Below are 25,108 nucleotides of genomic sequence, written 5' to 3'. Positions count from 1 at the left end.
AGTTGGCCTAGACATAAAATGAATAGTAAACAAAGGTATAAGCAACAATTTATTTTGTCGAATGGCGGTTGTAATGACCAGATAAATAACTGCAGTCTTGTTTATTAGAAGACTTCCTAGGTTAAATTTTCTCTAACGATATTGCTAATGGTACAAGCAAATTGGGAATAAATGCAAGACCATAAGACGCAGGAGCAGGATTAGGCCATTCAGACCAGAGTCTGCTCTGCCATTTCATAATGGATAATTTATTACCTCTCTCAAAATTTATTATCCCAACTGCCAAAATCCAACAAAGGCAGCCACCAGACCTGCCCTGCCAACTGGCAAATTCACCCCTTCCTACCCCATCTCAGACTACTGGAAAAATCCCACCTAGCCACCCGTCAGATGCACACAACAGCCTGGTAGCACCTGGTAAATTCCACCCAACACTCCTACCCCTTCTCCGACTACCTGAAAAACATAACCCAGCCACCCATTAGGCTGGGCCTGCAATCCCACAGAACCTGGAAAAATTGGCCTCCTTACACTACTGCAGCTTACCGGACCACTGACAGAATCCAAATAAGGAACCAGCCACTAAAACTACAGTCCCGAAAAACCCAAGAAATTTGTCCCCTTACATCTCAGTGGCTTCTCCAACTACCGGTAAAATCCAAACAAGACGCCGGCCAGACTGGCATTGCAGTCCCACAGAACTCAGCCATCTGCCTCCTTTATACTGCTGCAGTCTCCCCGACTCCCAGCAAAATACAAATAAGGCACAAGACCATAAGACATAGCTGCAAAATTAGGCCATTCAGCCATTCGAGTCTGGACCATTCCATTGTGGCTGATCCCAGATTTCACTCAACTCCATACATCTGCCTTCTCACCATATCCTTTGATGCCCTGACTGATCAAGAAACTATCAACTTCCACCTTAAATATACCCATGGACTTTGCCTCCACTAAAGGTTGTGGCAGAGCACTCTACAGATTCACTACTCTATGGCTAAAAAAATTCCTCCTTACCTCTGCTCTAAAAGGTTGCCCCTCAATTTTGAGGCTGTGCCCTCCAGTTCTGGATACACCCACCATAAGAAACATCCTCTCCACATCCATTCCATCTGGTCCTTTCAACATCTGGTAGGTTTCAATGAGATCCCCAAAGCATTCTACTAAATTCCAGCGAGTACAGACCCAAAGCTGCCAGACACTCCTCATATGTTAACCCCTTCATTCCTAGAATTATCCTCGTAAACGTCATCTGAACTCTCTCAAATAGCAACACATCCTTTCTGAGATTCGGGGCCTAAAACTGTCGACAGCACACTAAGTGTGGCCTGACTAGTGTCTTATAAAATCTCAGCATTACCTCCGTCCTTTTATATTCTATTCTCCTTGAAATAAATGTCAACATTGCATCTGCCTTCTTTAGCACATACTCAACCTGTAAATTAACCTTCTGGGAGTCTTGCATGAGGACTCATAAGTCCCTCTGAGCCTCAGATGTTTGAACCTTCTCCCATTTAGATATTAGTCCACACTATTGTTCCTTTTACTAAAATGCATTATCGTACATATCCCAACACTATTCCATCTGCCACTTTTTTGCCCATTCTTCCAATTTGTCTAAGTCCTGCTGCAATTGCATTGCTTCCTCAGCACTACCTACCCCTCCACCTATCTGTGTATCATCCGCAAACTTTGCCACAAAGCCATCAATTCCATTATCAAAATCATTGGCAAATAATGTGAAAAGTAGCAGTCCCAGTACTGACTCCTGAAGGACACCATAGTCACCAGCAACCAACCAGAAAAGGCCCCTTTTATTCCCACTCGCTGTCTCCCATCTGTCAGCTATTCCTCTATTCATGCTGGCACCAGCCAGACCGACACTGCAGTCCTGCAGCACCCAGTAAGTTTCGCCTCAACACTCCTACTCCCCCCATTAAAAAAAAATGAACATATGAACATATGTTAGTATGAACACATATCCACAATTTCCTGATATGGTACCAACATTCATCTACTACTGCTCAACTTTGAATGGCTTTTTAAATTCCATTTAAATCGTTCGGCAGTCTACATTAGAAATGTCACTGAATTTACAATGCCACTGCTTCATCATAACCAATGCAATAGCTAAGAAAATACATTCACATGAAACTTAAATCATACACAAATTTTCATCATTTCTTTCACAAAGTTAGGTTAGCATCTAAAACATTCTCAGCAACAAGTTCAGCTGTAACAAAGGATTCCACAAAATAATCTGTCCTCCTGTTTATATGCCCAATATATCTTTTAGGTGTCTTTCCACATTCAGTGCCTTTCTTCTTACATTATGAAAAAAACACAAGTATCATTCCCTACAGTTATGTTCTGAGCCAAAGAGGCAACAGGACCTGGAGCTAGTTGGCATGGCATGATACAGCTACAGCAATTTTCTTTAAAGTCCCCCTGTTAACTTTTCTTCAAAACTTCATACGTTTATCACTCACCCATGACTCCAAAGATATCTGGATTCTCCGGTCATGACCAGCAAACTGCGACGAGGTAACATCACTGGAACGCTATGGCCTGCTGGGTGCCGAAACTCCATCACAGTCTAGAGGTTCCAACACAAATAATTGTGTTAAGTCCAAAGTAACTAATTTAAAGCTAAAAAATACGTGCAACAATTGAAAAGTCAAACGAGCTTTTCCTTAAAGGGTAGTGATAGTATTTGATTTTTTTTTTAAATTAGAGGTAGATTCTTAATAAACAAGAGAGTGAAAAGGAGTAGACAGGAAAGCAGAACTGAGTTTACAATTATATCAATCATGAGCTTATTGAATGCACAGCAGGTTTGAGGGTCTTAGCAAGTTACTATTGTTCCTAATTCATACATGTTCAGTACTGAAACAATGTCAGCAAATCTAGACTTGACACCCAAGCTATAACTAATGTTAACCTATCCACACAAGTAATGCACAAATATTCCTCAAAGAGTTAGTCATAGGAGAATAAAAAAATGATAGTCCCCTTCGACCCAGATAATGCATGCTAACCATGGTGCCCACTCAGCTGTCCCTATCTCTTACCTTTGGCGCATATCCTTCTAACCCTGCCTTTCTATGTAATTGTGCAAGTGTTTCTTAAAAGCTACTATTATACGCGCCTCAAGATTTCCTCTCCACATCCAGCCTCTGAAGAAAGTTGCCCTTCAAGTTCCTTCTAAAATCTTTCACCTCTCACCCCATATCGGTGTCCCCTAGTTCTCCGATCAAATTCTTTAATGTAATAAAGAAAAGAAAAATCCAAATTAAAATTAGTCTCGACTTAAATTAATCCAAATATCTTGTGGTCCTGATATATTACGTTGAATATCATATATGTGCTTCCTTAAGGTTATTATAGCTGGGGGTGGTAATGGAGACAAGCTCCCACTACCTATTAAATGCTCCCAAAGACAAGCGCCTGAAATAGCCTCCGACAACCAAGACCAGCTCCTGAACTTTGCAGGAGGCTTAGCTACTAAGCCCAATGGAACCATTACTACTGACAAGAGAAGGGGCAAAGGCAGGTTACTGGCACCTTAAAATCAGTCGCTTTGGGCAGCTGGGGCTCGTCAGCCATAATTGGCAGCTCATCCAGAAGGAAAACTCCGATCTCAAAACTCTGCTGCTTTGCAGATATACCAACTCATAGGGAAGGCTATGGGAGCAAATCCTGAGGGAAAAATCTGGAGCTGTAGTCCCTAAGGCAGTCCCACCATTGAGTTCAATGGTGACTGGCAACTCCTGCGACGCTACTGGTACAAAACTGTATCTGTCTCTGTTGGTCCTTTGGGTTGTTCAGATGCATGGAGAGGGTGGCTTGCTACAAGGGCAACAGCCTGCTTTCCATATTGTATTGCCCAGGCTTGCTATCTAGACGGCTAGGAAGCAACATCCATGGTCAACCAATAGAGGCCTCTCATTACCACGTATGTATTTCAACAGCAAATTGTGTGTATATGAAGGGAAAAGTTAACCCAGTCTGCTTGCCCAGTTGTTCAAGGCAAGCCTTGATAAAATGCTTGCTTCTTATATCCCTGATTTTCTCTGTTTTCAAAGCAGAAACATGTGGCAGCTATTGAAAATCCATTCATTAATAGTACCCTTACTGGAAATTGTCTGTAATACTTTGAAAATTATCCAATGTGTTGTTAACAACCTACATTTTTGATCAGGAATAAGAGACAATATTTATTTATCCAAAAACTTTGGTATAATGAAAAGTCAAGATGCATCCATAGAGCTCAACATTACAACTTTTAGCTCCAAGAGTATACTTTTTTTTTCTTAAATGGCACACTTTCTTATAACCTTTGGACCTAATATAGAACGTGATTCAAATTCAGTCTGGTCTTCACACCCTCTGCTCCCAAAAATACAATGGGAGACAATTTAACTATAAATTGAGTAGGTTTCACCCAAAACACATGCATAACCCACATTCGGCCCAATTCCAGCTTTAACTTTTGCTTAGTTTGAATATAAAAGAATATATAGCACAACATATAATAGGTGAAGCTTCTGGAAGTCAGTTCATAATTTATTCACACCAACTTAGCTAATCATAATGTATGTCTACAGAACCTTAACGTGCACAATGTGCTGCCTACAAAACAGTAGATGTATTGCCTATTCACCACCTTGGGAAATCCTAAAGGATACAACATGTGCCATGCAATCTGTTTTACTACAATAAGGCATAACAGAATGCTCATATTAACTGAAGATCATCTGTTCCCGGATATACTTTACAGGTTCCTGCTGGAGTCATTGGAACAACTGTTGCACGTTAGAAATGTGTGCTGTGCATCTTGAGCAATACTGGTGCATTGCAGTCATTTGCGTAATGGGAATTCCTCCTCACAGAATTCACAAATCATTAAAAGTATGAGATACTGAAAGAAAAATCTACTCTTCACAGAATTTATGTGGAAAAAAATAAAGTAACTAAGTGCAAAATTTATTCTGTTTCAACTCTCATTTCTTGACACATTCACAGATGACACTGCTTCAAGCTACAAAAATCTGCAAGATGGATGGTTTTCTAGGAATGCAACACTTTACTTCAGGGTTGCTTGTATAGCAATTATGTGGAAATCAGCAAAACATTGCCAAATTATGAAAGGTATCTTCCTTTTGACAGAAACCAATTTTTTACCAATTCTAGTCTGCAGCACCATCTAGAGATGTTACAGCAGTAGCTACATGAACACAAAATACTCTGCAGATGCTGGGGTCAAAGCAACACGCACAACACGCTGGAGGAACTCAGCAAGTTGGGCAGCATCTGTGGAAACGAACAGTCAACATTTCGGGCCGAGACCTTTCGTCAGTAACTACATGCATTGGCAGGTTCAAATAAATTAACATCTCCATTCAAACTGCCGCCAAATCTAGCATCAATACTAACAAGGTACTCAGTTAACACAAAAAAAGCTGTCATAATATACAAAGCTATTTTGTAGAAAGACTGACAATGAAGATTTTTGAACTACAATATTAGATGGTCTCTAGTTAGACCATCCTCTCATTTTAATCCCAGAATTGAAGTGGCAGATAATCAGGACAAGAGCAGGATAAAAATGATGGAATAAATTAAAGTTTGCAAATAAATAAAGATGAAGTCAATATTTGATGGTTGGAGTGAAGGAGAGAATCAAGAGATTATAGGAAAAGGGTAGGGGCACAGAATTAGAGCTACGGCTTGTATAAATGAGAAACATGAATGTAGAATGGCAGGGCTAAATACTCTGCTGTAATTTCAACAATTTTTATAAACTGGGCCTAGATGACAGAATAAATTGCTGAGTTTTGGTCATTCCAATAAAGTCCTCAGGAGGCACAAATTTGTAACATAAATCAGTGGATTAAATAAGATTAAAACTTTAAGAATAAAGTTTGAAAAATGTGTAAATACAGTGGATTCCACTTAATTGTGACACATACATAAGACCCATTAAGTAGCTGCCCCTATTAGCCAAAGTTTTTTGGAAATAGTTAAAAAGACAAACTACCGTTTAACTGAGAAACACATCATGTATTTAAATTAAATACAGAATAAATTAGAACACTGCCAATGCTACTACAGTGTGATTAAATTGTATTAGTTCCTAATAGCTTATCAATAGAGAAATTCATTCAGTGTATTATGCTGTGTATGGGGTATCCAGGGAGGGGTAGCACCTCTGGTGAAGGGCTTGTCATGTCCTTTCTGAGCTGCATACTCACCTTTGGTCTCCACTGGACACTCAACTCTCACCTGAGGCTTCAATTCATATGTGAAAGCAGCCACACCCTGGTAAACCGCTTTGACAGGCAGGTTATACCAGGTGAGGATAGTTGGTAGGTCTTATACTCCAGTTACATACAGAAATGCCTGTCCTAGCATGTGAAGTCAACTTCAGCGCACTGGGTGGATGAGATCAAGGTTGAGATCCAATGGCCTAGAAGGCGGTTCTTCAATGCTTTGTAGACAGCAAAGGGCATGTTAAGCACAGAAGAAGTCACGATTATCCACTACAGTCAAGGACGACCCCAGTTTGTGACAACTACTACTTGTACCACTGGACCCGACCTTCCAAGGTCAAGAAAGTGGAACTGTCCGAGAGGAACAGCTTTTCCACTTTAAAAACTCTCCCGCACAGATTATATGGTCATCAAATATGAGGGACATCAAACATGCTACCATGTTCTTTTGGCTGGCTGTAAATGAACAAAATTAGCACAAGCACCTTGTGTCCATACAATGCTTTTGACGATTGCATTCTCCAAATCTTCATTTTAAAATTCAAGATGATTGTCATAGCTTCAAATTCTTCATAATTTCTAACTGGCCAAAGTAGTAAAACCATTTCATTCTCACTCCTGACTGTTTCTAGCATTTCCAAGCCTGAATGCTTGAAACCACAACGGGGGAAGAAAAAACACTGCTTTTTGAACATAAGAACGTAACTGACATTACTTAAAATCTGTTCACTTTAAACATGATGTAGTGTCTAATGTCCACACAAGTTCACGCAACTGAAGCTAGTAAGAAACTATTCAGTAAGTCTCGTCCCAATTAAGCGGCATAATATCCCAAATTTGAAAAATATATATCTTGATTATTTTTTGTTCTTCAAAAGTTGTCCCAAATAAGTAGCTTCCATGATTAACCTATGAACTAATTAGCCAGAATCCACTGCATTCCAAACCTCTTGCCATTAAAAGGAACTCTTTTGTTCATATTAACTAAGATAAATTGCATCTGGAATTTGAAAATCAAGAAGAATTCCGTTAATCACTTTTTACATGAAAACTAATTATCACTGTTTAGATTAAAAAGTAAACTCTACCAGAATTGCTGGTCACTAACATTCTCTAAGTTTTCTTTTGGATTAGAGTCTTTATTACTTACCTTGTCAATCAAGATGCTAATTAAAAGGGGCATCTTCTATTCTCCATCTCCCAGTTAAACCAAAAGAAACCAAACTAAACCATAAATTAGTCTAATAATCCATACCTCCCCTTATCCCAAAACTAATCCCATTGTAAATTCTGAGGTTTCCACTGGTCCGAGTCAACTATGGGTATTACAAACTAGCTGTCCAGGTACACAACCCAGGGCAAGACAATATGGACAGAAAGCTGTTGCCAATGTAGCAAGCTCCCCATCCCCACGTATCTGATGAATCCAAGTGATCGTCAGAGACCGATGCAGTTTGGAACCAGTGGTGTTGAAGTCAGCATTGAACTCAACATAGGACTGCCCTAGGGACTCCAGCTCTGGATATCACACCCCCCCCCCCATGAGGGTTTACTCCCAAAGCCTTCCCCAAGAGTGAGTAAGCCACAAGGCAAAGGAGGTTTGAGATCAGAGTTTTCCTTCTTCTAGATGAGCTCCCAACCACAGCTGATGAGCCCCATCTGCCCAAAGCAACCGGTTTTAAGGCGCCAATAACCTGCCTTTGCCTCTTCTGTTGGTAGAAACGGTTTGGCCAGGCTTAGTAGCCAAGTCACACGTGAAGGCCAGGAGAAGGACTTGGTTGTCAGAGGCTATTTAAGGCACAGGCCGTTGAGAGCATTTAAGAGGTAGTGGGAGCATTATCACCCTCGGCTAAAACAACCCTAAGGAACATTGTAAACAGTACCATGAGAAGCTGCTAAGTGACACAGGGTGAGAATCCATTGCTAGAGACCAGTATGCTCACTGCTGCCTGACTTGGCAAGCATCCCCTTTGATGTGCCACGCTTAAATTAGCACAATTCAATGACAAGATTCCCCAGCATGTCTAACATTAGAGTGTAGTTGGGATATTCCAAGCAAATGTGGTTGCATTTGTGATAAATACTGACAGTTCCATACAGAATTCCAAACACTTCCAAGCAAATTTTAACTAGAAAATATCACAATACAAACAAAAACTCAAATAGACCAAACATCAGAAAATACCCTGACAATATTGTACATTATCTACAGCAAATAGCAAACAAGAGAAAGTCTGCAGATGCTGGAAATCAGAGCAACACACACAAAATGCTGGAGATACTCAGCAGGGCAGGTAGCGTCTATGGAAATAAGTACAGTTGCCTGGCCTGAGTACCTCCAGCATTTTTGTGTGTGTTGCAGCAAATAGGTTTGCTTTTAAAGTTGTGAATTTAAAAGTTAAGTCCAAATTCACTCAATTGGACTTAAAGCTTCAATTTTCAGCTGCCAATTATCTTGTTCAACATCACAAATGCCAACATTCTAACAACTCACTACGTCTCACTTAAGATTGAAAATGTTCAATTTTATCTCTTGCTCTTCCATTCCATCCTCCCCCCAAGCTAAGCCTACCCAAAGATTTCAGTCCACTAGATTGCTTTTCCACCTACCCTTATGAACTTCAAAACTTAGTTGGTCCAAAAAGCCAACATCCCCTTATTTTGATGTGCATGAGAAAGCAGCCATAATACACTGCCTTCAGGAACAGAGGAAATGAATTCACTGACAACATTTGATAATTGTCTGAATGAGCTCTTGAATCACCCAAGTATATAAGGATATGGATGAACTGATGGACAATGGAATATGGATAAACAAGTTTATCCTTTCGTAAACATGAAATGTGAAAGACAAGCCAATACCAGCACTCAATGAGGAGCACATAAAGGAATTTTATAGTTTTAAAGAGGGATTGTTTAAATGTTGAAGATCTCAAACTTGAAACCAAACATTTCTAAGTTTCCCCCTTACTGTATAAACAGAGGCAAGGAATTTTGAGCAAACAAACTGCTTCTGGGAGAATCTACTTATTTAAATAAGATAAGCAAATGCCTCAGATTTTCCTCCATTTTAGGATTAAACTTGGTTAAAGTCAAATTAAATATATATTATACACAATTTTTACAAGAAAAAATTTAAAACAATTAAGTTCATTTTAACACAAGCTGGTCAAAGTGGTCAGTGTTGATAAATCATAGTGAATAGAGTCTTCCTGGTTAGTTCAGGAACTAAATGGTTTAAGGCTTGAAGCTGTTCCTGAACCTGGTGGTGTGGGACTTCAGACTTTCGTACTTCCTTCCCAATGGTATCCATGAAAAGATGGCATGACACGGATGAAGGGAATCTTTGATGAATGGATGTTGCCTTCTTGAGACAGTATCTCCTGAAGTTAAGTGTACAATTGCAGACCAAGATAGAGGTCCAGGTCTTGAAGCTTGATGAGCTTGAATAGAATGATTGTTTTGAACGCCAAGCTGTAATTGATAAACTGCAGCTTGATGTATGAGTTACGATTGCCCAGGTGGTTCAGAACATTGTGAGGAGTCAGAGAAATTACATCTGCTGTTGACCTGCTGTGGCGGTAAGCAAATTGTGCAGATCCAGGTCATCTGAGGCAGGAGGTGATTTGCACCATAACCAACTTCTCATTTCGTTTCAACACGATTGATTTAAGGGCCACTGGACTATAGGTCACCACACTGCTCTTGGACATAGATGACTTTCCAATGTATGTGGGAACCTCAGATCACAGAAGTGAGATTGAATGTGTCTGTAAGTGCACCAGCAAGCTGATCCGCACAGCCCTTTAGTACTTGGCCTGGTATGCCATTATTTCAATCCTGTGCAGTAGCCCTCCCCATACCAGACAGTGATGCAGCCAGTTAGAATGCTCTCCACAGTATATCTGTAGAAATTTACGAATATCTTTGATGACTTTAAAAATCTCAAACTCTAATGAAATAGAGTCATGCCTTCTTTGCAGCTGCATCAATATGTTGGACCCAGGATAGAGCCTCAGAGGTGTTGACACCTAGGAACTTGAAATTCCTCACTCTTTCCACTTCTGATCCCTCTATGATGACTGGTGTGTGTTCCCTCATCTTACCCTTGCTGAAGTCCACAATCAGTTCTTTGGTCTTACTGACTGAGTGCAAGGTTGTTGCTACAACGCCACTCAACTAGCTGATATACATCTCACATTTCTCATCACCATCTGAATTTCTGCCAACAATAGTCGAGTCATCAGCAAATTTATACATGGCACGCGAGCCTCACAGTCATGGGTGTTGAGAAAGTAGAGCATTGGGCTCAGCACACATCCCTGAGGTGCATCAGTGTTGATTGTTTTCCGAGCCCTAACAGGTACTTCATTAGGGCCTGTTGCCTTGCGAGTTCATCCTCTTAAAGACAGTCTTACATCAGCCTCCAAGACAGAGATCACACGGTCACTGGGTGCTGCAGGGATCCTCAAAGATTTAGGTTTATTCTGCCTTTCAAAGAATGCATAAAAGGTGTTGTGCTCATCTGGGAATAAGTATGACTGCCATTCATAGTGGTAGGTTTCACTTTGTAGGAAGTAATGGCTTGTAAACCCTGCCAGGATTAATATGTATCGAATTCTGCATCCAACCTCATTCAGAATTGCTCCTTTGCTCAAGATAGCCCTCCACAAGTCCCCTGGGTTTTCTAGCATTGTCCTCAGTCGCCAGACTTGAATGCCACAGATCTAGCCCTCAGTAGAGAACAAACCTCCCAGTTCATCCAAGCCTTTTGATTTGGGTATGTACAGCATGTTCTCATAGGCACACACTCATCCACATAGGTTTGAATGACTTAATAGGCAGGGAATTCTTTTGAGCAAAGAAAGTTTAAGGCAGACAATATTGAGTCTTATAAAATCATGAGTGGCATAGACAAGATGAATGATCATAGTTTTTGTCCCAAGTAGGGGAGCCTAAATCTATGGAACTTGAGTTTAAGGTGGGAGGGGAAAGATTTAAGTGGGAGCTGAGGGCTAGTTTTCTCCATACAGGGGTGATGGGTATATGGAACAAGCTACCAAAGGATGTGGTACAGGTGGGTACAATTACAATGTCTGAAAGCATGAATTTAAAAAAAGCATAAATGGATATAGTTCAAATGCAAGGAAGTGGGACTAAGGCCAGTAAGCAACTTGGTTGGCATGTACGAGTTAGCTTGAAGAGCCATTTTCCATGCTGTGTAACTCGATGACATGGAGTAGCAAGAGTTTGATAAAATACGTCTATAAAACTAAAAATATGTTGGACAGCTTAGATAGTGTCTATAGAGAGTGAAAAACAGTTGTTATAAAGGTTATTCATTCAAATGTTTTTTCTCTGCACAGGTACTATCCCAAATAGAAAGGCTTTTCTTGTGTTCCAATTTCCTCCTTAGAACCTACATTAATGAATGTACTTTTAGTTACTTCTACTAATTCTTCCTCTAACCCCTTTCCATATGAAATGTGTCCCTCTGATGCTCCTTAAGGCTTTAAACCTAAAATCAATATTTCATGCCTTATATATTGTAGGCAGTCACAGAGCTTACAGGAAGCAAGACATCTAGTCTTAGTGAATTATGTAAGAGTGCAGGCACAAAGGTTTTATTTTGAAATATTCAAACTTGCATTTAATTGAAATTAGTAACATTCTCTACATTTCTGAGCATGGCAAGGTTGAAAATTGGACTCAAGAATGATTTGCTCAAATGAATTGTTTGTAATGTACTAATGGAAAGGCAAAAGGAGCATAGCCATCCATACTTCTATTGCACAGTTGGATAGGACTAAAGCAGACAGGAGGGTATTAAATATACTCCACATCTAAAATGCACTATCCTGTGTCCTGACATTCAGTTCCACTCCTTTGCCTTATCAATGAAAGCCAATTACTGATCATGCCCATGTATTTATATGCCAATTTTAACATGAACAGATTAGACCATTGATAGTTTACTTATTTCTGTGTGCATACCTAAGTATATTACTTCAGTATTCACTATTGTCAGATAGCTAAAGAACTGATAAGGGACAGAGCATTGCAGCTTCACTAAGTATATGAAAAGGCAAACAGCTCTGCTAGCTGAAAGTATTGTAAGTCCCAATGGAAGCAAAAGCAACTTCAGAATATCAGCTCACCAACATTCATCATATGGTGGAACAGATGTACTTAGCATCTAATTCCTCAACTGAGTATCAATATTTGGAGATAAGAGATCCACGTTTACTCATAGAACAAGTGCCTTATGAAGAGTGAGCAAGTAATCTTCAAATCCAATCTGTTCTTATGATGGTACACAAATGAAATCGTTCTAGTTAGACTCCAATAAATATTACATGTTATACCATAAGTACAAAAAACTGTAAACTAAAGCAAAACAGAACAGAATGATTGTCCAGGGAATCTCATTTCATTTTCTTTGGCAATCTGTTTAAATGTTAATATGTATATTACACAGTGGCATTGGGTCTTTTGCAGATTTGCCTAATATTAACTATGCTTGCCTATTTGCATCCCAACCATAACCAAAAGCAGAACCTTAAAATTAAGAGCAGTGTAACACAGAAAATGAAAAATAGAAACATTGGTTGAACTTAAAAGTTCAGATACAAATAAGTCTACTGTTCAAAAAACACACCATCACTGAGTAACAATGAACCATTTTGCCAGTTCTAGATCAAAATATTTCCAGTGTATTTAACTTTGTCCTGTTAGATATTCTCTTTAAAATTCAGAAATCAAATAGTTTCTACTAGTTCTGATACAAGTCTAAATTTACCTCTGCTCCAAGGCTCAGGCAGATAATCCCATCCTCAAATGGTGAATGAGAATCAATATGAGGTGGAATTCCTGACCAAAAATGCAAAAGGAAATACAAATATTAATGTTGCTCGATTTTTAAAAAAAATCAAAATTTAATCACAAATCCTGTATTTTAATATTTATTCACTGCAAAGTGTTAAATAATACATGACACATTCTCTTCTTTCTTTTTAAGCCAGGCACTCATTGAAGATAATCTGCTTCCACTCAATTGTTATGCTGTTAGGAAGATTCCTATGGAGGAAAATCTATAGACTGCCAGAAGTAGAGTGTGGTAGGAGGATGAGCTGTTTGCGAGGTTGTCTGTGCTTTCTACATGCTCCTGAAAAGACCTGGTGTTTGCTGCCTTCTTGTACACACTTTATCTATTTTTGATTATTGAAAGACAGGAGTTCTATGATGATGTTACACTCCCTCCCTCTCACCCCTGCACAATCCCTCAAGAAGATTTTGAGCAATTCTCTATCTTCCTTTACATGTCCAAATGTAATGGAGGATGGAATCCATGATTTCAGAATCATGTCTCAAGCATGCAGATTTTGCCAAGTGGCGTTAAAAGTGTTGATGCTGGGAATGTCAATTTCGGAAAATATTGACAATGGTCTGCTTATTGTATTGTATTGACCTGCTTATTTTGTAAAAACATCAATAATAAATCTTCAAGCAACACACATCAAAGTTGCTGGTGAACGCAGCAGGCCAGGCAGCATCTCTAGGAAGAGGTACAGTTGACGTTTCAGGCCGAGACCCTTCGAGAGTCCTGACGAAGGGTCTCGGCCTGAAACGTCAACTGTACCTCTTCCTAGAGATGCTGCCTGGCCTGCTGCGTTCACCAGCAACTTTGATGTGTGTTGCTTGAACTTCCAGCATTTGCAGAATTCCTGTTGTTTGAATAATAAATCTTCAGTGTCTTGAGATTCCTGAGTCAACAGCACCCATGACTGATGCACACCAGGAATCAGTTTTACCCTGTAGACCATGAGCTTAGTTCCTGATCTTACATCTTGACCTTCAAACTACAGCTCAACTGAAGGCTGGAGAGATAGATTCCCATATGACTGCAGATTTGCTCTATTCCAGCGGGGATTTTGTTGGAGATGAGCAATATGGCAAGGAAGATCAAGAAGTGGGTTTGAGTACGAGTACAGGCTTGCTTGACCTGTACACAATGGGATTAAATCGATGCTGAATTCTTTAGTAACACTGATGTCATCATAGAGTAGGCACAGAGAGATGAATTTTTAATGGCAACCAAATTTCAAAAGGATCTCTTATACTACCTCCTGACATTCAAACAATCTTGACTTTTACACTTGCACTTTTACAATGTTACTTTTTTTTTTTTTTAGGAACTATTATATAGTAAAGCAGCTTTTGAGGACCACCTCTATGACTTCCTATGCAGCAGCTAGCAGAAAGATTCCTCCATAAATACTGCAATTGGATTAGTCTAACTTTTTGAAGATGACCAAAACTTAATAAATTAACCACAATACCAATGGAGTATAATCCTAAAATAAGAATTCCCTGAAATATTGTATGGAATACCAACACAATATATATTAATCCAATGTATATTAATGTTTATTTTCCTAACGATTTTAAAAATCTCCAAAATTTTTAAAATTCACATTTGTACAAGGTGGAAACAAAATCATAACCATTGCAGCATGAATTAAGCACACAATTGCATGGACGGAGCCTAGGAGGACGATGGCACTGAGCGGCAACTCCTTTGCTTGCATCTTCAAAAACAGTTCTGTTTCTATCTTTGATATCTCTTTTTTTCCTTTTCAAGGTCTTTTGAAGACTTTGACCTGGAGTTACACGCAGACTTCAGTTCTTTGCAGAAATAGGATCTGCTCTCAGGGCCTTATGATCGGCCGCTTTCCGGCCGATATGACAAGGATGTGGCCAGGACGACTAGCGCGCCTTCAGGGTGCCAGATTTCCAAGGCTCTGGAGACGGGGTATTAAAGGCTGGTGCCACTGCCTAATGTGTTGTGGGAGACGGAAGATCGTAAGCAGCGAGCTGGCTGCTGGCTGTTTTCCCAGAGACCAGAGTTCTTTGGGCACAGAGCTTGAAAAAAGTAAAACAGATTTGTAACACCAGAAATCAGTGAGTTGCTTTGTTATATTTCCCCTCTAGCTGTGAAACGGGGACACCTCTTTTTCCCTTATTGGGGGGGGGGGGGGGGGAGAAGAGAGAGAGAGAGAGAGAGCGTCTGTGGTATGCCGAATACCAGGTCTTTGGGGTACTGCATGTCTGTGTCTTTATTGATGCTTTGCTGCATGCTTGAGTGCTCGGTGGGAGGTGCCGATGCTTTTATTTGTTGGTGGGGGGGGCGTTGCTTTGCTGCTGCTTATGCATGGGTGGGAGGGGGGCTTTGGGGTTCCAACGTTTAACAGTCATTCATTCTTTGGGACGCTCCTCTGCGGATGTTTGCAAAGAAAAAGAATTTCAGGGTGTATATGGTATATATTTCTCTGACATTAAATGTACCTATTGAAACAATTTAAAATTAACAAAACTGACATTTAGCTAACAAGAGTTTCTCTCAGCCCCTGAGCTTTTTCCATTTACCTAGCTCATGCATTCAATAACAGCACAAAATACAATACGAAGTAGATTTATGCACTATACTTCACCTTGTCCAGGTTCATACTGATTTATCGTCAGCTGATCAGGTTTGAATTTCACATAGCCTTTTTTCATTGATTGCTCCAAAATGTCATCGCAAATTTCAGGAAGTCCTGATATTAAAAAGACAAAAATGATCAAAGTGCATGAATACCAGCAACTATGCACAACAACAGAACAAACCAAATGCTGGAAATGAGGCCGAAGGCAACGAGGATCATTGGACAGGAATGGAAAAACCTGTGGGATTCTATTGCTTTCCTGCCATTGAGATAAGGAAATCCGAGGGACGTGGGGGTAGGGGTTAGCAGTTCTAGAGAGTAGTCGGTATCTCACTTCGTGAAGCCATGCCACAGTGTCACTTGTATTCAGTTTCAACGTCAAGTTGAATCAGGAACCTCATGGTCTATCTGGCAGAAGTGATTCCCTCTCCTGTATACCAGTAACAGAAGCTAGGCAACTCAAGATACTGGAGAAGCATTACCAATGCTGTATTTGTAAAATCCAAATTTTACAAGGTGCAGCTGCAAGAATTAATGGATGCACTCCAGTTTTATCCTTAGAATCGTCAACTTCTGAAATTTTAATAGATCTTCTGTTTTAAAGCCTATTAACTTAACTGCAAGTTCAAAACTGCAAGAGATAAACATACACTCTTTCACTCCACTTACAATATATAATTGGCCAGTTAACTTTAGTTTGTATTGACAACAAGGCCCACTCCAATAGTTGATGTAGATTTCCTTGTAATAGTAGTTTAACATGGTCCTAGAATGCATCCTAAGATTTTTGAAGGAAGTATGGGAGGAAGGGTTGAGGGATTAAGAACCTTTCAGTGCTCTTTGAATATGAGGTTACTGCAGAGGATTGGAGAGCAAAGTGGAACATTTGTTGATTGTTATGTGTACTAAGATATAGTGAAAAGCTGTGTTTTGCACACCATCAATCCAGATCATTTCACCACATCAGAGCATTGAGATAGCAATAACAATGTAGAATAAAGTATCATAGTTAGGGTCATTGAGATAGCAACAACAATGCTGAATGAAGTGTTTATAGTTAGGGTCAGTGAGATAGCAACAACAATGCTGAATGAAGTGTTATAGTTGGGGTCAGTGCAGTGCAGGCAGACATTAAGAACCAGTCTGCCCATTCACCTGTGACCTCTCTCATTAACAAGGCATTTTCACCCACCGAACTGCCACTCACTGGATGTTTTTTGTTTATCACACCATTCTCTGTTGTGAATGAAAATATCAGGAGATCAGCAAATTCTGAGATGTTCAAACCACCCCATCTGGCATCAACAATCATTCCATAGATAAAGTCACTTAGATCACATTTCTCCTCCATTCTGATGTTTGGTTTGAACAACAACTGAACCTCTTGACCGTGCCTGCATGTTTTTATGCCTTGAATTGCTGCCACATGATTGGCTGATTAGATGTTTGCATTAACGAGCAGGTGTACAGGTGTAAAGTGCCTGAGTGTGTATAATAGATAGAGTTACTGAGGATAAAGTAGTTAACATGGTGTATGAGAACCTCCAGAGGACTTTGAAACGGTTGATAAGGTAGACACTATTCTGACCTTTAGAGCATAAATATAGGGAAATTATGGTGAACCTTTATAAAAGGCGAATGGTATGCTGGCATTTATAGCGAGAGGATTCGAGTACAGGAGCAGGGAGGTACTACTGCAGTTGTACAAGGCCTTGGTGAGACCACACCTGGAGTATTGTGTGCAGTTTTGGTCCCCTAATCTGAGGAAAGGCATCCTTGCCATAGAGGGAGTACAGAGAAGGTTCACCAGATTGATTCCTGGGATGGCAGGACTTTCATATGAAGAAAGACTGGATGAACTGGGCTTGTACTCGTTGGAATTTAGAAGATTGAGGGGGGATCTGATTGAAACGTATAAAATCCTAAAGGGATTGGACAGGTTAGATGCAGGAAGATTGTTCCCGATGTTAGGGAAGTCCAGAATGAGGGGTCACAGTTTGAGGATAAAGGGGAAGCCTTTTAGGACCGAGATTAGGAAAAACTTCTTCACACAGAGAGTGGTGAATCTGTGGAATTCTCTGCCACAGGAAACAGTGGAGGCCAGTTCATTGGCTATATTTAAGAGGGAGTTAGATATGGCCCTTGTGGCTACGGGGATCAGGGGGTATGGAGGGAAGGCTGGGGCGGGGTTCTGAGTTGGATGATCAGCCATGATCATAATAAATGGCGGTGCAGGCTCAAAGGGCCGAATGGCCTACTCCTGCACCTATTTTCTATGTTTCTATGTTTCTAAAACACAGGTCCAACCTCAACTGGAGAGCTGTTTTCATTTCTGGTCACCTAATTATAGGAAATGTGAAGTCAGTAAAGAGGGTCCACAAGAAATTCACAGAATAGCTCCTTGTGTGAGGGACCACAGTCACAAAACAGATTAGTGGGGTTGAGAATGTTTTCATTGAATAGGTGTTGATGGTGGTGGTGGGGGGGTAATGGATAGCATTTGATAAAGGTATATCAAATATAAGAAGAGGCTGATCCCTTTGGTAAGCAAGTAAAAGACAAGAAGTGCTAGCACAAAATAAAGCAAAAAGGGAAATTAACTATGCTAGAAGAATGACCAACTGGAATAGCATTGATTGAACATCATGCAAGGAGAAACCTATCGAGGGCAGGAGGGACCAAAGCACCAGGGAAAAACCCACACAACACATGCAAACTCAAAAGCGTAGACCAAGATTGATGCTGGGTCACTGGAGTTGAGACAATAAAGTTAACAGCTACATCCCAACACCACCAGTGAAAACACTGTAACACTGCAATATGCAACTAACAGAACAGAGGGACAGGGAAAGGTTTGAAGTAAATCTGGGTTAGTAGCATAGGAACAGGCCCTTTAGCCCAGTATGGTGGGCTGAACTAATTAGGATAATGAGACCGAATTAAACTCATTCCCTTCAGCCTACACAATATCCATATCCCTCCATTCTCTTCATATCCTTGTGCCTACCTATTTGTCTCTACTACCACTACTGGTAGTTCATTCCAGGCAACAACAACTGCTTGTAAACTGAAAAAAAAATGCCCGTCACATCTCTTTTCAATTTATTCCCCTCACCTGAAATGCATGTCTTCTAGTATTCAATATTTCAACCCTTCGAGAAAAGATACCAGCTATCTATCTACAGCTCTCATAAACGTATAAACATCCATCAGGTCTCTCCTCAGCCTCCACTGCTCCAAAGAAAACAACCCTAGCTGTCCAATCTCTCTCCACTACACATATCCAATAATCCAGGTAGCATCCTGGTAAACATCTTCTGCACCCTCTCCAAAGTCTCCTCATCCTTTTTAAAGTGGCGATATCCTAGATGCAGCCTAACGTGAATTTTATAAAGCTGCATCATAACTTCCTGGCTCTGGAACTCAGTGCCTAAACTAACAAAGACAAATATGTCATATGTCTTCTTTACTACCCTATCAACCAGCATTGTCACTTTCCAAGCAGAAACACAAATGCAGAATTCTCAAGGGATTAGTTTGAAGTGAGCATTTTTGCAACTCAGTTTTTTTTTTAAGCAAAATGCATGTTATAGAACTCTACTTAATTATTTATCAAAAGTATTATTTAAAAAGTCAGTTAAAACTAAGAAATATGGAAAATTGTACATATGGAATTATAGAAAAAGTGTTGTTAACACTTATGCTCCAAATACTTATTGCGTCACTTCTAAAAATAGCCAGAAATATATGGTCTAAAGTACCTCCTAGTAGAGGCTTATCTTTGTCTACGTTGTTGTTGTCGTAGCAGAACTCGTATCCAAAGTGCTTTACTTTTCGATGTTTCAAAGACTTCTGGACTATGAAAAAGAGAAGGAAAAAATGTACAAAAATACTTCTGAAGATTGCCTACAATGTTCTAATATTACATTTTTATACATTTAAAAATGTATAAATATATAATTCTGGACTCAGGATTACACAAACTTCAGGTGTTTATGTACAAAATTAAATGAAAGTCAGTTACCAAAATGGCAAAAATTAAATACCAATAGGCATCAAATTTCACCACTGTACCTTCACTACATTCAGTATATTCACTATGATACTACAAATTATTTCCATAACTCTACACTATTATAGTATAAGATATGAACAGAAATTAATGCATGCCTTGATAGAACAATGAAGACAAAACTAATAAAACTTCCTGAAGAACACAGCAGCTTCAGTGTCTGTCGAACTGCTGTCATTTCAGGTTGATACCCTGAATCACGACTGCAGGGTGTCCACTTGAAACATCACAGATGCTACTCAGATGCGTTCCTCTTCCCTGTGTTTCCACTCACCATTTTCTTTTGAGTCCGTACTTCCATCTGCAAATGCCAGAAGTCTTTTCTCATAATCAGGAGAAATAACCTCTTCAATCACCAGAAGGCCCGGTGGCAGGCTCAAAGGAGAACTTCCTTCACTAGCAACTTTAAAAATAAATCAAAAGTTTTGTCATTTTACAAACAAGTTTTTAAGTTACCATAAACAACGATATCTTTGTTAATTCTTATTATTAACATTCATTTCTAACATATAATTAGATCATATTCCAGGATTACTTAATATTTCCAGACACTAAACCTTCAAACTATCTTAAAACTGGGAAAGTAAAGGTAGAAGTGATACCCAATAATAAGCAAATATTTGATACCACATGTAGCTAGGCTTTAAAGTTAACAGAAATACATCTGGAATATGATTGACTGGTATTTGTAATTTATGTTAAATATGCATAACTTCACAACACAAAAAGAATTCAGAACTGAATGCTGTTCTATTGTACACATGGAAGGCAAAATTATCTCTAGCAAATAACTTATCAACTGATTTTTTTAGCACTACTTTTGAGGCCAGATTACATTTGTGCAACACTTCAATGCAGTGTTGCTGCAAAAACTACACTGCATCTGAGGAGTCAGATTTAGATTATTACCAATTGGTTCACTGTTCCTGGGGGGTGGGGGAAGAGAAGAGATCATTTTAGACCCAATTGGCTTAACATAAATTTGTATTGAGGCAGAGCAGCACAAAACTGAACCTTAAACAATAGCAAAAATGCTGCAAGGACTTAGCGAACAGCATCTGTGGAAAGCGAAAATGGATGATGTTTTATGTTAATAGGCTTACTCAGAAATGAGCATGGAAGACATTTTGTAATCCTTAATAATATTGTTGGAATAAGGTTTATCATCTTTAAAGAGAAATTCATGATAGGTGGAGGGGCAAGGAGTCTGCAGAAGGACTTAGATTAGGAGAATGGGCAAAGGGGCAGATGGAATGCAGTGTAGGGAAGTGACTTCAAAGTATATTTATTATCAAAGTATGTATACTGTATGCAACCTTGATGTTCGCCTGCTTACAGGCAACCCCAAAACAAAGAAACCCAATAGAGTGCATTAAAGAAGTTTATCAAACGCCCTGTGCAAAATTAAAAGAACAAATGATGCAAACACACAGGCTACAGGCAGGGATCAGGCTGGTTCTGCTCACTGCTCCGTGACATTACTTGGCTCTGCACTGAACTGAGACTGAGATGTGGCCTGCTCCCGTTGCTCCAGGTTTCGTGTCCGTGGACTTGCTTTCATTCTGAATGCTATTTGCTTACTTTGATCATTTGCACGATTTGTTTTTTCCTCTCTGTACATAGGGTGTTTGATGGTCTTTTTTGTGGCGGGGGGAGGGGCTCTTTGGATTTCTTTGTTCTGTGGCTGCCTGTAAGGAGATGAATCTCTAAGTTGTTTCATGTATACATGCTTTGATAATAAAAGTACTTTGAACTTTTAATAACATTCAGAACTTAAGTTCACAGCCGCAAAGCCAGTCATCACTGTAGCCGGTCCTTGAGCTTGTTAGTTGCAGACTGCAACCTCAGTTCAGTGCAGAGCCGAGTAAACCTTACTGAGCAGCAAGTTGAATACTGGCCAAAACCCTCACCAGACTACTTTCTAAATAGGGAGGAAATTCAAATATCAGAGGTGCAAAGGGGCTTGGAAGTCCTCGTACAGGATTCCCTAAAGTTTAATTTGCAGGTTCAGTTGGTGGCAAGGAAGGCAATTGCAACGTTAGCATTCGTTTTGAAAGGACTAGAATATAAAATCAAGAATATAGTGCATTGGTTAGACCACACCTGGAATATTGTGAGCAGTTTTGGGCTCCTTATCTAAGAAAGGATGTGCTGGCATGGGGGGGGGGGTTCCAGAGAAGTTTCACAAGAGTGACCCCAGAAAGGAAAGAGTTAATGTATGAGGAGTGTTCGATAACTCTGAGCCTGTTTAGAAGAATGGGGGCGAAGGGGTGCGGGGTGGTAATCTCATTGAAACCTATTGAATATTGAAAGGCCTAGATAGAGTGAACATGGAGAGGAAGTTTCCTAACATGAGGGCAGGGTCTACGACCAGAGGGCACAGCCTCAGAACAGAGACAAGGAGGAATTTATTTAGCCAGCGGGTGGTGAATCTGTGGAATTCATTACCACAGATAGCTGTAGAGGACAAGTCATTGGGTATATCTAAAGCGGAGGTTGATAGGTTCTTGATTAGCAAAGGTGTCGAAGAATACAAGGAGAAGACAGTAGAATGGGTTGAAAGTGATTTATAAATCAGCCATGATGGAATGTTAGAGCAGACTTGAAGGCCAAATGGCTTACTTCTGCTCCCATGTCTCATGGTCTTATAAAGAAACTAAAATGATTTACCTTTAAAAATGTCAACACTCAAGATCGTAAAATGGAAATGAACTTACCTTTCTCTACAAAATTGACATACAGAGTAATAGGTTGGGTACTTCCATCAGTCTTTAAGACTTGTCCATTAAGATGATCATGTGCCTTCTTGGCTTCTTGAATTGTACTATATGTTGCCAGTGCATGTGGTTTATTAGGAGACATCAGTAGGGTTTCAACTGTCCCAAACACCTGTAATACTTCAAGTAGTTGCTGACGACTGACACCATTGCCCAAACCACCATTGGCTATGACTAAGTGCTAAAGGATATAACACCAGTGATAAAAGTTTTTAAAAATTCCACACATTTCAAGCAAAACAAATTAAATGAGAAATATTAGAGACCAATTTAAAATTAAGACAATTTTTCCAACTACATGGCCATTGAATTAAACTTTTGCTATCCTACAAAGATTGCAAGGGTAAGCCCATAACTGTTTACCATAGGCTATAAATTTGAATTGCACGTTTACAATATGCTGCAGAATTCTACAAGTTATTACCTCCTAATTATTTTCCCAAAAAGAAATGCCATTTAACCATTAAAACCAGGTATGGAGACTTGTATAGGAAAATAAATAGAAGAGAAATCAGTAAGTGAAATTAACAAATAATTAAAGATCAAAAACAGAGATGTAGGGAATAAAGGAAATTGGGATTATGAAGTTACAGCAGTAAAGTTCCTTCAAATTTATTTTTTTTACTGCTGTGCAGACATAGCTCTGAGCAAAATTTTTCTTTTTACATAGCCTGAAAACTCTGTGGCACTTAAATGCTTTTTTTTATAATATGCACAAATTAACACAAACTACAACACACAGCATAAGTAAACAATATCTGCAATCAAAATGACTAACAGTTACAATGGCAAAAATAAAATGTTTTGACTAGATAGTGTTGGCGTTCAGCGGTCCAGCAGTTTATTAACAATGAACTACCTGTTTCCGTTCTGTTTACTGTTACGATTTATAAGTGTTGTAACTTTAAACACTGACAAAATAAATACATTGAAGCTCTAGAATGTTTCAAAGCGAAGATTGTGGTACATTTATTATTTATAAAATGTATGATTATATTCATTATTACAATTGCAGGGTATTTCAATTATATTAATATAAATTTTAAAATTACATAACATACAGAAGGAAGTTCCAACTGCGCGACCACAAAGGTAATGTGCGCGGGCACATTTCTGTTACTCCGCGGCCACACAACTTAAGAGGAACAGTGGAATCCAGTAATTTAAGCAGCCTAAAAGAATGAAGTGGTAGCTATTAATTAGCGAGTTTCGCCGAAGGAACTTTTCGAGGACAGCGCGGACCTGAATCGCCTTTTACTCTTAACCCATATTAATAATTAGGATTCAGAACCGTTAAAGTCGCAGATGACACTCAACTTTCAGGAGAGGGCAGAGAACGGCAAAATTGCAATCACATTAATCACAATCCCAACCCTCCAACTATTTTCAATTGGATGCTTTAAGTATCACAAAAAAGTTTCCGAAGACTACCAGCAAAAGAAATAAACTTACTTCAGTCGGACCCGACACGGTTGCAATGCCGTCGTGCTTCAAGAGAAGATGTTGCGCTCTCACTTGTTTCCTCAGTAGTTTCTTCTGCCCTTTGGATAACTTCACGCTTCCGTGGCTGAGGGCTGCCATGTCAATGCAGTCACCTGACCACCCTTAGCCCGGGCTTCAGTACTTGCTCGGCACCTGCACCGACGGACACAGAGCTAGGAGAATCTCTACCCTGTATTAAAGGAGACCCCCTTTGCCGAGACCGATTCGCGAGCTTCGGCGGGTGACAGGGGGCTCTCTCGTAGGGTCGCGGTTTCCTATTTCCGGTGCTCTTCGCCTGTACTTCCGTCGCAGCCTCTGCCATGGTAACAGCGTCACTCGCCGGCTGACTGAAGTAGTGGCGAATGCCCCAGCCCGCTGGCGGAGGATCCGTCTCTGAAGGTGGGTGAGTGCGCGGCTTGGGTTATCGTGGAGACGGGGAGAGAAAGGGAAAGGGGGAGGCGGGTGACCTGCATCATCGCGGCTCAAACACCTGCAGGTGTAGTCTTGCCCCCGAGTGCAGCAGAACCCTGGAGACAAAATGAGGGGTGGTCAGTTGTTTATTTCCCCCACTACACCGTGCAGTCATCAAACAGACCTGGTGCAGAGAGCCTGGGTGTGCGGCGGGTGGAGATCGAATAATTCATTCCCCTCCCGCGGCTCTGATCCGGCCGCTGCGGCGCCTGGTGTATGTGCGAGAGTCCATCTCATCCGTCATTCCTGGATTTGATAGAAAGACTAGCAAGTTGATTCAAACATTTGAATTTCATATAAAGCGGGTCATCCTCTTCCAGGCTGACTGCAGAAGCATTCTGCGGCCACTCCCCCTCACCCCCAGTCTACGTGCCTTCCCTCCCCGATTCTTCAGCTAGATGCAGCTAATGGAGTCGGACTGCATCCTCACAGCACCACAGAGCATCATTTAACGTGGTCCAGGCAATATGTAGTCCAGTGGGGGAGGGGTCAGCTTGCCGATTGCAATTTACCGTATTTTTTTAAATTTATCGGAATTGATACATACGT

General features: G+C 40.1%; 2 protein-coding genes across 3 annotated transcripts in view; one reads left to right on the top strand and one right to left on the bottom strand.

Moving 5' to 3' along the window:
- alkbh8 (alkB homolog 8, tRNA methyltransferase) overlaps positions 1-24,391 on the bottom strand; it is a 38,494-nt gene extending 14,103 nt beyond the window's left edge. The window contains exons 1-7 of the mRNA XM_072263118.1: positions 24,059-24,391; positions 22,547-22,787; positions 20,104-20,232; positions 19,519-19,614; positions 15,764-15,868; positions 13,072-13,142; positions 2,490-2,596 (exon numbers count right to left, since the gene is read on the bottom strand). Coding sequence (XP_072119219.1) covers positions 2,490-2,596; positions 13,072-13,142; positions 15,764-15,868; positions 19,519-19,614; positions 20,104-20,232; positions 22,547-22,787; positions 24,059-24,187 — 878 coding nt within the window. The 5' untranslated portion in view covers positions 24,188-24,391. The remainder of the gene's footprint in view (positions 1-2,489; positions 2,597-13,071; positions 13,143-15,763; positions 15,869-19,518; positions 19,615-20,103; positions 20,233-22,546; positions 22,788-24,058) is intronic.
- elmod1 (ELMO/CED-12 domain containing 1) overlaps positions 24,332-25,108 on the top strand; it is a 44,107-nt gene continuing 43,330 nt past the window's right edge. For both annotated transcript variants that reach the window (XM_072263120.1, XM_072263119.1), the window contains exon 1: positions 24,332-24,487. The gene's annotated coding sequence lies outside the window, so the exon portion shown is untranslated. The remainder of the gene's footprint in view (positions 24,488-25,108) is intronic.

Source organism: Mobula birostris, chromosome 7, assembly GCF_030028105.1.
Source record: "Mobula birostris isolate sMobBir1 chromosome 7, sMobBir1.hap1, whole genome shotgun sequence".
Lineage (NCBI taxonomy): Eukaryota > Metazoa > Chordata > Chondrichthyes > Myliobatiformes > Myliobatidae > Mobula > Mobula birostris.
This window is presented reverse-complemented; position numbering and strand designations above follow the sequence as displayed.